At 46.6% G+C, this 12,300-nt stretch overlaps 1 protein-coding gene across 7 annotated transcripts in view; it reads left to right on the top strand.

Annotated features, from left to right (window-relative positions):
* LOC110494619 (ras association domain-containing protein 5) overlaps nucleotides 1-12,300 on the top strand; it is a 55,580-nt gene that overhangs the window by 26,519 nt on the left and 16,761 nt on the right. For all 7 annotated transcript variants that reach the window (XM_036950719.2, XM_090206212.1, XM_036950718.2 and 4 more), the window contains exon 2: nucleotides 7,378-7,502. In XM_036950719.2, the coding sequence (XP_036806614.1) occupies nucleotides 7,378-7,502 (125 nt within the window). The remainder of the gene's footprint in view (nucleotides 1-7,377; nucleotides 7,503-12,300) is intronic.

Genomic DNA, 12,300 nt, shown 5'->3' with positions numbered 1-12,300 from the left:
TGTCTCTTCTGTTCCCTGAGAGACAGGGACAGTTCTGTGTTTTGGTTCAGCCTTGTCTCTTCTGTTGCCTGAGAGACAGGTACAGTTCTGTGTTTTGGTTCAGCCTTGTCTCTTCTGTTGCCTGAGAGTCAGGGACAGTTCTGTGTTTTGGTTCAGCCTTGTCTCTTCTGTTGCCTGAGAGACAGGTACAGTTCTGTGTTTTGGTTCAGCCTTGTCTCTTCTGTTGCCTGAGAGACAGGTACAGTTCTGTGTTTTGGTTCAGCCTCGTCTCCTCTGTTGCCTGAGAGACAGGTACAGTTCTGTGTTTTGTTTCAGCCTTGTCTCTTCTGTTGCCTAGGAGACAGGGAAAGTTCTCAGTTTTGGTTCAGCCTTGTCTCTTCTGTTGCCTGAGAGACAGGTACAGTTCTGTGTTTTGGTTCAGCCTTGTCTCTCTTGTGTGAGCTGTAGCCTATAAGAAATGTAAAAGGAAGGAAGGATGGAAGGAGGGAGGGATAGGATGGGATAGGGAATGGACACACACACACACACACACACATGGGGATAGCAGCCAGTTTTGGTTCAGCTTATGGGTTAGAGTTTGTTGGCTTTGGCTGGTACAGGCGGGGTCAGAGCACAAGCTGTTTATTCAGGCTGTATCTAGGCTGGGTGAGCGGCCGATGGCCACAGGATGTATGTGAGGGAGGAACGGTGAAGAGTCTGTGATGCAGGAGAGGTGTGGTGGAAGAGGTGTACGTACAGTGTGAGCTGGGTTAGAGTGCTTCGCAGAGGGACATGGCCGGTCTCAAGGTTATAAAGGTTACAGCCTCCAGCACCAGCTGCTCTAGAAAGCAGCAGAAAAGGCTGCCGACACAGCTGATTCTGACAGAAAGGAGGGAGGGGAGAAAGAAAGGGGTGTCAGCATAAAATGTCCTGGTGATTGTGAGAGGAGAGGAGAGGAGAGGAGAGGAGAGGAGAGGAGAGGAGAGGAAGGTGAGTGAGTATCTTTGACAGAGCCATCAGTGTTTCCCCTCATTTCTAAAAGCCCCCCTGAGTTCCCGGTACTGTAGGGGATTCTACAGCTCTGACCACAGCACGGCTCAAGGAAGTAACACACTGCACCACAGTGTTGTGTCTTTGTAGGGGAAGGGATTATTCAGAACCCAAGAGAAAGGAGCAAGAGAGAGGTTATATGAGTTGTGCTGTGAGAAGTCCAGTGTTCCAATCATGTGACGTAGGAGAAGTGAGGTTCAGTACGGTAATGTTGCAGTGGTGAGGCTGTAAGGGAAGTGACTGCTTGTTTGACAAGGAGGAGATTCCCTCTGTTGACTGGGGGAGTTTAGAGCTCAGAGCCTCAGGGGGGACTGGTTGTGTGGAGTGTGTGAGCTCTCAGGAATGCTCATTGCATGTGCAATGCTCTTTAGGAATACAGACAGACAGACAGAGAGTGATCTGTGGCAATATGAACACAAGAAACATGAGCTGTATTCGAATACCTATACTAACCGCACTAACCATACTATTTGTGACCTAAATTGAGTATATAGTTTGCTTATTGGTTATAGTATGGATGTAGTTAGTATGCCAAAAGTTTACTGATGTCGTACTAAATTCACCAAAATACTAAGCATACAAGTAGTGGACACTATTTCAGTGCTTTTAGGCCCCATAATGCAATTACGGCTATTTTCTGAAGAAAAATAGCCGTGGCTTCACAATGTTTTTAACATTTGAAGAAAATGGCGGGAAATATGCAGCTGAAGTCCGACGAGAAATGGATACAAATGTAATAAAATAAAGACTTTTCAAATAAGTAACGTTACACGTTATGTTGGCAGAATATGTGTTAGCTACGCTGTCCTTACGAACCACATAGCATATCATTACAACAGTAATGTTAACAGAAGATGTGTTAGCTACGCTGTCCTTACGAACCACATAGCATATCATTACAACAGTAATGTTGTCAGAAGATGGGTGGCATGGGTGTGTTTGTGATGACCAAAGGAGGGTACAGTATTTTATGACCAAAGGAGGGTACAGAGTTTTATTCAGACCCCATTAGCTGCTGAAGAGACAGCAGCTGTTCTTCCTGGGATCCACACAAAACACAGAACAAAACACATTTAAAATACTAAGAATAATTTGTGGGTGTGTGTAGAGTGTGTTTAGAATGTGTGTGGAGTGTGTCTCTCTCTCTTCACAGTCCACGTTGCTGCTTGAGGTGGTGTTCTCTCTGTGATTCTGCATTCTGTGCAGGAAGGCAGACAGACAGATGGACTGACGGACTGACAGACAGATGCTGGGCGATGGAGGGGGGGACATTGTAAAGGAGTGTGTAACTGGCTGCAGAGAAGTCAGGCTCAGGAGAGCAGAAATGGGTAACAACCAGAGTCCTTTATTGAGGCGAACAAAACACGGCACTCAGGAAACTAAACACACACGGGTTTAAAATAACCGGCGCAAACCAGCCTTGAGTACACATACATTTACATATAACATTTCCACACACAGACATGGGGGGAAACATAGGGTTATATGCAAGATGAGTAATGAGGGAATGCAAACCAGGTGTGCGGGAAAACAAGACAAAACAAATGGAAAATGAAAGGTGGATCGGCGATGGCTAGAAGACCGGTGACGTCGACTGCAGAACGCCGCCCAAACAAGGAGAGAGATCGACCTCGGCGGAAGTCGTGACAGACATACACTATGTTTACTGTTAAACTCTGTGTAAGGAAGGGAAAGGGAGATACCTAGTCAGTTGTCCAACTGATTGCATTCAACTGAAATGAGAGGTGCGGGGGGCTGCCATAATCGACATCCACGTCTTCGGCGCCCTTCGACGCCCGGGTTCAGGCTGTGTGCAACTGGGTTCAGGCTGTGTGCATCTGGGTTCAGGCTGTGTTCAGCCGGGTTCAGGCTGTGTTCAGCCGGGTTCAGGCTGTGTTCAGCTGCATTCAGGCTGTGTTCAGGCTGCTTAGCTGAAGTTAGGCGTATGTCTTTATTCTCTTCTTACTGTGGCTTTCTCTGCACACCCAGCGGGTCACTTCAGTATGCAACAGTTTGCATGTGTGAGTGTGTGTTTATGTGTGTGTACAGTATGTCTGTACAGTATATGTACAGTGTGTGTGAACGTTATGAGTGTGGGAATAAGGTGAACCCCAAGGTTGAACCTCAGGCCTGGTGCCTGTCTGTACTCCCCTGTTGACAGCAGTCTAATTAAAACAAATGTATTAGTCACATGCTTCATAAACAACAGGTGTAGACTAATGGTGAAATGCTTAGTTACGGGCCCTTCACAACCATGCAGAGTTAAAGATAAAGATACATTTTTGTATAAAAAATAGAAATAGTGACATCTTTCTACGCCTGTTACTTTAACAAACAGGCTTGAACTGAACCTTATTATAGGAAGACTAACCAATCAGTGCAGCACCTAGCTCGGACCTACCCTGGGGAATGGTGGACTGAGGTCCTGCCTGCCTGGTTGGAATGGAACGGAACAGGCTGATATAGGGTGTTACTAAACATGAGGGGTGAGATGTGAAAAGGAGGACAGGATGGGAGTCTCTCCTCCCAAAACGCATTTCCCTTCTCTGTGTTTGGATTGGCCTCTCTCTCTCTCACTCTCTCTCCTCCCTCTCTCTCTCTCTCTCTCTCTCTCTATCTCTGTTCTCCCTGTTCTCCCTGTTCTCCCTGTTCTCTCTCTCTCTCTCTCTGTCTCTCTCTCTCTCTCTCTGTTTACCCTGTTCTCCCTGTTCTCCCTGTTCTCTCTCTCTCTCTCTCTCTCTCTCTCTCTCTCTCTCTCTCTCTCTTAAAGGGCTTTATTGGCATGGGAAACATATGTTAACATTGCCAAAGCAAGTGAACTAGATCGATTTCTTTCTCTCTCTCCTCTATATTTCCATCAACACGGAGTCTCCCTCTCTTTCTCAGACACCTCCCTCCTATCAGCAAGGCATCCGTCCCTTACACTCACTAGTCTTTTCTATGTGTAGGCTGTGTTGCTCTGGAGTGGTAGGCTTTTCTATGTGTAGACTGTGTTGTTCTGGAGTGGTAGGCTTTTCTATGTGTAGGCTGTGTTGCTCTGGAGTGGTAGGCTTTTCTATGTGTAGACTGTGTTGCTCTGGAGTGGTAGGCTTTTCTATGTGTAGACTGTGTTGTTCTGGAGTGGTAGGCTTTTCTATGTGTAGGCTGTGTTGCTCTGGAGTGGTAGGCTTTTCTATGTGTAGGCTGTGTTGCTCTGGAGTGGTAGGCTTTTCTATGTGTAGACTGTGTTGTTCTGGAGTGGTAGGCTTTTCTATGTGTAGACTGTGTTGTTCTGGAGTGGTAGGCTTTTCTATGTGTAGACTGTGTTGCTCTGGAGTGGTAGGCTTTTCTATGTGTAGACTGTGTTGTTCTGGAGTGGTAGGCTTTTCTATGTGTAGGCTGTGTTGCTCTGGAGTGGTAGGCTTTTCTATGTGTAGACTGTGTTGCTCTGGAGTGGTAGGCTTTTCTATGTGTAGGCTGTGTTGCTCTGGAGTGGTAGGCTTTTCTATGTGTAGGCTGTGTTGCTCTGGAGTGGTAGTCTTTTCTATGTGTAGGCTGTGTTGCTCTGGAGTGGTAGGCTTTTCTATGTGTAGACTGTGTTGCTCTGGAGTGGTAGGCTTTTCTATGTGTAGACTGTGTTGCTCTGGAGTGGTAGGCTTTTCTATGTGTAGGCTGTGTTGCTCTGGAGTGGTAGGCTTTTCTATGTGTAGGCTGTGTTGCTCTGGAGTGGTAGTCTTTTCTATGTGTAGGCTGTGTTGCTCTGGAGTGGTAGGCTTTTCTATGTGTAGACTGTGTTGCTCTGGAGTGGTAGGCTTTTCTATGTGTAGACTGTGTTGTTCTGGAGTGGTAGGCTTTTCTATGTGTAGGCTGTGTTGCTCTGGAGTGGTAGTCTTTTCTATGTGTAGGCTGTGTTGCTCTGGAGTGGTAGGCTTTTCTATGTGTAGGCTGTGTTGCTCTGGAGTGGTAGGCTTTTCTATGTGTAGGCTGTGTTGCTCTGGAGTGGTAGGCTTTTCTATGTGTAGGCTGTGTTGCTCTGTAGTGGTAGTCTTTTCTATGTGTAGACTGTGTTGTTCTGGAGTGGTAGGCTTTTCTATGTGTAGACTGTGTTGCTCTGGAGTGGTAGTCTTTTCTATGTGTAGGCTGTGTTGCTCTGGAGTGGTAGGCTTTTCTATGTGTAGGATGTGTTGCTCTGGAGTGGTAGTCTTTTCTATGTGTAGACTGTGTTGCTCTGGAGTGGTAGGCTTTTCTATGTGTAGACTGTGTTGCTCTGGAGTGGTAGTCTTTTCTATGTGTAGACTGTGTTGCTCTGGAGTGGTAGGCTTTTCTATGTGTAGGATGTGTTGCTCTGGAGTGGTAGTCTTTTCTATGTGTAGACTGTGTTGCTCTGTAGTGGTAGTCTTTTCTATGTGTAGGCTGTGTTGCTCTGGAGTGGTAGGCTTTTCTATGTGTAGACTGTGTTGTTCTGGAGTGGTAGGCTTTTCTATGTGTAGACTGTGTTGTTCTGGAGTGGTAGGCTTTTCTATGTGTAGACTGTGTTGCTCTGGAGTGGTAGGCTTTTCTATGTGTAGACTGTGTTGTTCTGGAGTGGTAGGCTTTTCTATGTGTAGGCTGTGTTGCTCTGGAGTGGTAGGCTTTTCTATGTGTAGACTGTGTTGCTCTGGAGTGGTAGGCTTTTCTATGTGTAGGCTGTGTTGCTCTGGAGTGGTAGGCTTTTCTATGTGTAGGCTGTGTTGCTCTGGAGTGGTAGTCTTTTCTATGTGTAGGCTGTGTTGCTCTGGAGTGGTAGGCTTTTCTATGTGTAGACTGTGTTGCTCTGGAGTGGTAGGCTTTTCTATGTGTAGACTGTGTTGCTCTGGAGTGGTAGGCTTTTCTATGTGTAGGCTGTGTTGCTCTGGAGTGGTAGGCTTTTCTATGTGTAGGCTGTGTTGCTCTGGAGTGGTAGTCTTTTCTATGTGTAGGCTGTGTTGCTCTGGAGTGGTAGGCTTTTCTATGTGTAGACTGTGTTGCTCTGGAGTGGTAGGCTTTTCTATGTGTAGACTGTGTTGTTCTGGAGTGGTAGGCTTTTCTATGTGTAGGCTGTGTTGCTCTGGAGTGGTAGTCTTTTCTATGTGTAGGCTGTGTTGCTCTGGAGTGGTAGGCTTTTCTATGTGTAGGCTGTGTTGCTCTGGAGTGGTAGGCTTTTCTATGTGTAGGCTGTGTTGCTCTGGAGTGGTAGGCTTTTCTATGTGTAGGCTGTGTTGCTCTGTAGTGGTAGTCTTTTCTATGTGTAGACTGTGTTGTTCTGGAGTGGTAGGCTTTTCTATGTGTAGACTGTGTTGCTCTGGAGTGGTAGTCTTTTCTATGTGTAGGCTGTGTTGCTCTGGAGTGGTAGGCTTTTCTATGTGTAGGATGTGTTGCTCTGGAGTGGTAGTCTTTTCTATGTGTAGACTGTGTTGCTCTGGAGTGGTAGGCTTTTCTATGTGTAGACTGTGTTGCTCTGGAGTGGTAGTCTTTTCTATGTGTAGACTGTGTTGCTCTGGAGTGGTAGGCTTTTCTATGTGTAGGATGTGTTGCTCTGGAGTGGTAGTCTTTTCTATGTGTAGACTGTGTTGCTCTGTAGTGGTAGTCTTTTCTATGTGTAGGCTGTGTTGCTCTGGAGTGGTAGTCTTTTCTATGTGTAGGCTGTGTTGCTCTGGAGTGGTAGGCTTTTCTATGTGTAGGCTGTGTTGCTCTGGAGTGGTAGGCTTTTCTATGTGTAGGATGTGTTGCTGTACTCTGACCTCGCTACCTGTGCGATGTTAGCTCTTTACCACCCTCTAGTGACATCTGTGAATTAATACAACAGATAGAGCATTCACTTCATTGAGGAGAAACCTGTAAATCAACCAGTACAGTTATGTACAGAGAGCAGCCTCTAGGTGGAGCCACATGAACACAGCTCTCAGGCAGATCTCTCAATGAAATGTGAAGTCCACAACAGCAGGTTAGATTCTATCAGCCTGGAATATTGTGAAAATGCATATTGAAACTGTTGGGAGGTACCTGAATTATTTAATCTTAGTTTGGATTGGTGTGAGTCTTGTCATTGTTAGATTGATATCGTGTGTTATTGGAAAATGTGTATGTTGTTGAGGATCTTCTTGACCCTGACTCACTCTACTGCTCTGACAGAAAGACAGAGGTTTCAGCCTGCTGGCTACATGATTAGTATGTGAGACCTCAATAGACTCACATTACCCATTACCTGAAAAAGCCCATATCTAACAGACACATCAAACCTCCAACGGCCAAACACTGAATTCCAAGGAAAATGCTTTATCATTGCTGTTCTCTAATTGGTGCCCTGTGTGTGGATCCAGTCATTGATTGGTCTGTTTGTGTGTCTGTCAGACTGCAGCTACACCTGTCACCTGGAGTGTGAGGGGCGGGTCCAGCTGGACTGCAACCAGAGAGACAGCAACCTACAGGAAACTCCATCTCCCAGAAGACACTGCTCCACGCCTCCTCATTACAAGGTGAGACAGATCTAGAGCTAAGTGAATCAGGTGTATACTTGTCATCAGGTGTACTGTGTAGTGAGGGTTGTTGTCGGTCACAAGCTGTTTGACAGGATGCTGCTGGTCATGTTGGCTGTAAAGCACTTGATGTGCAGGCACACAGAAAGTCAATGCAGCAGAGTAGGACACACACACACACACTCAGGAGACAAAGACATAACATCCACTCAATCACTATCGATTTTCCACTATTGATCCACTATTGTGAGCGTAAAGCAATGCTCTGTAGGGTCAGGAGATGGCCCTCTGTTCCTTTAGCCTTCATCTTCCCTACTGTATATCTGGCTGTCATTCTGGCTGTTCCTCTCTCAGTGATGGTGTGTGTGTTGGTATTTGGGATGTGATTTTCAGTGGATTCATTTTGTTGAGTCTGAGGTTGTTATTTAACTAATAGGTGATCCTCCTGAAGCAATGTTTTCCTTTTCACACTTTCCGAACCCCACTCTCCTGTCTCTCTATCTCTCTCCCTCACACATTTGGAGTCAAAATGTTCTCTGAGCACATATTTCATGCCCCTCACATCTGTAACTCATAGTGCCCATCCTCTCCTGTTCTCTCCACCTCTGCTTTCGACTCCAGTCAGTCCTCATCTCCTCAGACCCGTCCCTCTGCCAAGGGGGGCATATGCTCAGTCATTAGCCTAGCCGTAGCCTTACCCCAGCCTATCTGGGTGCCTTGTCTCTGTGAGTCTGGGAGAAGAGCAGAGCATGGGGAGGGTGGGGGAGACAGCCCTGCAGAGAGCTAAACTCTTCCTCACCCCCCCAGAGCTACTTCAAACATTCCCCGGCCTTCTGTCTGACTTGTCACAGAATTTATCTGCTGTGTGTGTGCATGTTGCTGTGCCCTCTGTCAGTCTCTCAGGGTGTGTATGCTCTTTGTGTTTATATAACCTATTTTTTGAGGACGAACACTGTGCTTTAGATAACTATGTGTGTGTTATAGTGGCCCTACAGGGTTGTGAGTACAGGAAGCCTTGTTGGTCACATGATGAGGGCCATACTCTTGGTAAAGTAGTTGGTTTCTGTGAGCACAGATATATTAGCTGCCTGTCTGCGTTCACGGACTTCCTCTACCTGTAGCATAGTCTACTACACATACGCACCCGAACACAGAAACCAGAAAATGGCTTTCTCACTTCCTGCTTTCGTGTTAGCACACTCAAATCTTGTTGATTAGGTTTCGAGGTCATAAATATTTGCAGGTGTTCGCACACACACACGCAAACACACGTACACACACGAACAGTCACACTCATGCACATATTCTGTATGAAGTAGAACTGTGTCTCCCTCTCAAATGAATATCTAGCCTTCTCTGAGTTGAGTGTGTTTGTGTGAGCATGTGAAGAGTTTCATTTACATTTGACATGTTAGTCATTTAGCTGATGCTCTTATCCAGAGCGACTTACAATCAGTGCATTTATCTTAAGATAGCTAGGTGAGACAACCACATATCACAGTCAAATATACAGGACACAAACATTCAATTCCAGCTTAACAATGTGTGTGTATATATAACCATATTTTACACATTTTTAAAATCTGTGAATAAAAAAATCTGAGAACAGTAATATTTTACACACACGAAGCAATCATTTCTGATGAAAAAACACATGTGAAATATTGGTGGATGTAGTGTTTTTGAAAGAAAGTCTTCATGTGTAAATCAGTGTCTGTGTTTCTGTTGTGATTCACTATGTTCTCAGTGTTTTGACCATCCAGACCAGTGGCTGTATTGGGCATTTGAGCTGGAGGAGTACACTATTATTGTACCATAGAGATGATTAGAGATGACAGCTTCTTCCTCTTCTACTCTCTACTCTCTCTCTTCTCCTCTCTCTCTCTTCTCCTCTGTCTCTCTCTTCTCCCCTCTCTCTCTTCTCCTCTCTCTCTCTCTGCTCATCTGTCTCTCTCTTCTGCTCTGCCTCTCTCTTCTTCTCTCCCTCTCTTTCTTTGGTGCTTCCACATGCAGAGATCAATCCCCTTTTCGTCAATACCTCCACAGAGTCAATGAGTGAGACTGGAGCCTAATTCACTGGGCTTTGTGGACTCTGGCCTGGCAGGGGGGCTGAAATAGAATGGTGAGGGCCTGGTCTGTCAATGAGCTCCTCTTATTTCCCCCTACCACCCACTGTCCCCTCTTTCTCCCTCCACAGTAATGGTGTTGAATCTGACATCAGCTGATACTGACCTGACAGGCAGACAGGCAGTTCACTGTCTGTCTGTGGTTACCACTGGAGAGAGACAGACAGCTCTCAACAATCTATCAGAATCGAATCAACCTCTGACAGGGGAGATGGACAGGCTCCATCTCTTTAATGGAGGATCTTTCTCCTCTGACAGAACATCTTCCTTCTCTCTGAAAGACTGACAAAGTCCACCTGTCTGTCAATCTAATTTCTTAATGATAAAAATTTTTAAAAGGCTGTAGGTAGATATTGCTCTCTGACATGCACACACACACGCGCACACACACATGTTTAGTTCTTCTATACTCATGGGGACCTAAAATTAATTTCCATTCAAAATCCTATTTTACCTAACCCTAACCTTGACCATTAACCCCTAACCCTAATTCTAACCCTAACCTTGACCATTAACCCCTAACCCTAATTCTAACCCTAACCTTGACCATTAACCCCTAACCCTAATTCTAACCCTAACCTTGACCATTAACCCCTAACCCTAATTCTAACCCTAACCTTGACCATTAACCCCTAACCCTAATTCTAACCCTAACCTTGACCATTAACCCCTAACCCTAATTCTAACCCTAACCCTAAATGAATGAATAAATGCTTACAATTCCTCTTTATGGAATTAGACCTAAAATTAATTTCTCTGAGATTAATTTCTTCATCATTACTGTGTGTGTGTGTGCTTGCGTGCAATGCATGCATCTATCTGTGTGTTTTTTTAGCATGCTTATAAGAGTGTATAATGCCTTTCTAATGCAGTAGTAAACAGAAGGGTTATTATACATGTGGAGGTTTATCTCATACAGCTGCAGCACTAAGGCAGAGCACAGCAGACATATTACTGTGGCTTCCTGCTCATGCATGTCAGGTGTTATGAGCTATGAGACCACATCTCTCTCTCTCACTCTCTCCCTGTCTCTCTCTCTCTCTCTCTCTCTCTCCCAGTCTCTCTCTCTCTCTCCCTGTCTCTCTCTCTCTCCCTGTCTCTCCCTATCTCTCTCTCTCCCTGTCTCTCTCTCTCTCTCTCCCTGTCTCTCTCTCTCTCTCTTTCTCTCTCTCTCTCTCCCAGTCTCTCTCTCTCCCTCTCTCTCTCTCTCTCTCTCTCTCTCTCTCTCCCTGTCTCTCTCTCTCTCTCTCTCCCTGTCTCTCTCTCTCTCTCCCTGTCTCTCTCTCTCTCTCTCTCTCTCTCTCTCTCCCTGTCTCTCTCACTCTCTCTCTTCCTGTCTCTCTCACTCTCTCCCTGTCTCTCTCTCTCTCCCTGTCTCTCTCACACTCTCTCCCTGTCTCTCTCTCACTCTCTCGCTCTCTCTCTCACTCTCGCTCTCTCTCTCACTCTCTCCCTGCCTGTCTCTCTCACTCTCTTCCTGTTTCTCTCACTCTCTCCCTGTCTCTCTCTCTCTCTCTCCCTGTCTCTCCCTCTCTCACTCTCTCGCTTCCTGTCTCTCTTACTCTCTCTCTTCCTGTCTCTCTCACTCACTCCCTGTCTCACTCTCTCGCTCTCTCTCTCTCTCTCTCTCCCTGTCTCTCTCTCTCTCCCTGTCTCTCTCTCACTCTCTCTCTCCCTGTCTCTCTCACTCTCTCTCTTCCTGTCTCTCTCACTCTCTCCCTGTCTCTCTCTCTCTCCCTGTCTCTCTCTCTCTCCCTGTCTCTCTCTCTCTCCCTGTCTCTCTCACACTCTCTCCCTGTCTCTCTCTCTCTCTCGCTCTCTCTCTATCTCTCCCTGCCTGTCTCTCTCACTCTCTTCCTGTTTCTCTCACTCTCTCCCTGTCTCTCTCTCTCTCTCTCTCCCTGTCTCTCCCTCTCTCACTCTCTCGCTTCCTGTCTCTCTTACTCTCTCTCTTCCTGTCTCTCTCACTCACTCCCTGTCTCACTCTCTCGCTCTCGCTCTCTCTCTCTCGCTCTCTCTCTCACACTCTCTCTCTCTCACTCTCTCTCTCTCGCTCTCTCTCTCTCACTCTCTCGCTCTCTCTCTCACTCTCGCTCTCTCTCTCACTCTCGCTCTCTCTCACTCTCTCGCTCTCTCTCTCTCACTCTCTCCCTGCCTGTCTCTCTCACTCTCTTCCTGTTTCTCTCACTCTCTCCCTGTCTCTCTCTCCCTGTCTCTCTCACTCCCTCTCTCTCCCCGTCTCTCTCACTCTCTCCCTGTCACTCTCACTCTCTCCCTGTCTCTCTCACTCTCTCTCCCTGTCTCTCTCACTCTCTCTCTCCCTGTCTCTCTCACTCTCTCTCTCCCTGTCTCTCTCACTCTCTCTCTCCCTGTCTCTCTCACTCGCTCTCTCCCTGTCTCTCTCACTCTCTCTCTCCCTGTCTCTCTCACTCTCTCTCTCCCTGTCTCTCTCACTCTCTCTCTCCCTGTCTCTCTCACTCTCTCTCTCCCTGTCTCTCTCACTCTGTCTCTCCCTGTCTCTCTCACTCTCTCTCTCCCTGTCTCTCTCACTCTCTCTCTCCCTGTCTCTCTCACTCTCTCCCTGTCTCTCCCTGTGTCTCTCACTCTCTCTCTCTCCCTGTGTCTCTCACTCTTTCTCTCCTTGTGTCTCTCACTCTCTCTCTCCCTGTGTC

The sequence above is a fragment of the Oncorhynchus mykiss genome, chromosome 17 (genome assembly GCF_057628025.1).
Source record: "Oncorhynchus mykiss isolate SJ-2025 chromosome 17, ASM5762802v1, whole genome shotgun sequence".
In the NCBI taxonomy this organism is placed as follows: Eukaryota; Metazoa; Chordata; class Actinopteri; order Salmoniformes; family Salmonidae; genus Oncorhynchus; species Oncorhynchus mykiss.
Note: the sequence above shows the minus strand (reverse complement) of the source record. Positions and strands in the feature narration are given on the sequence as shown.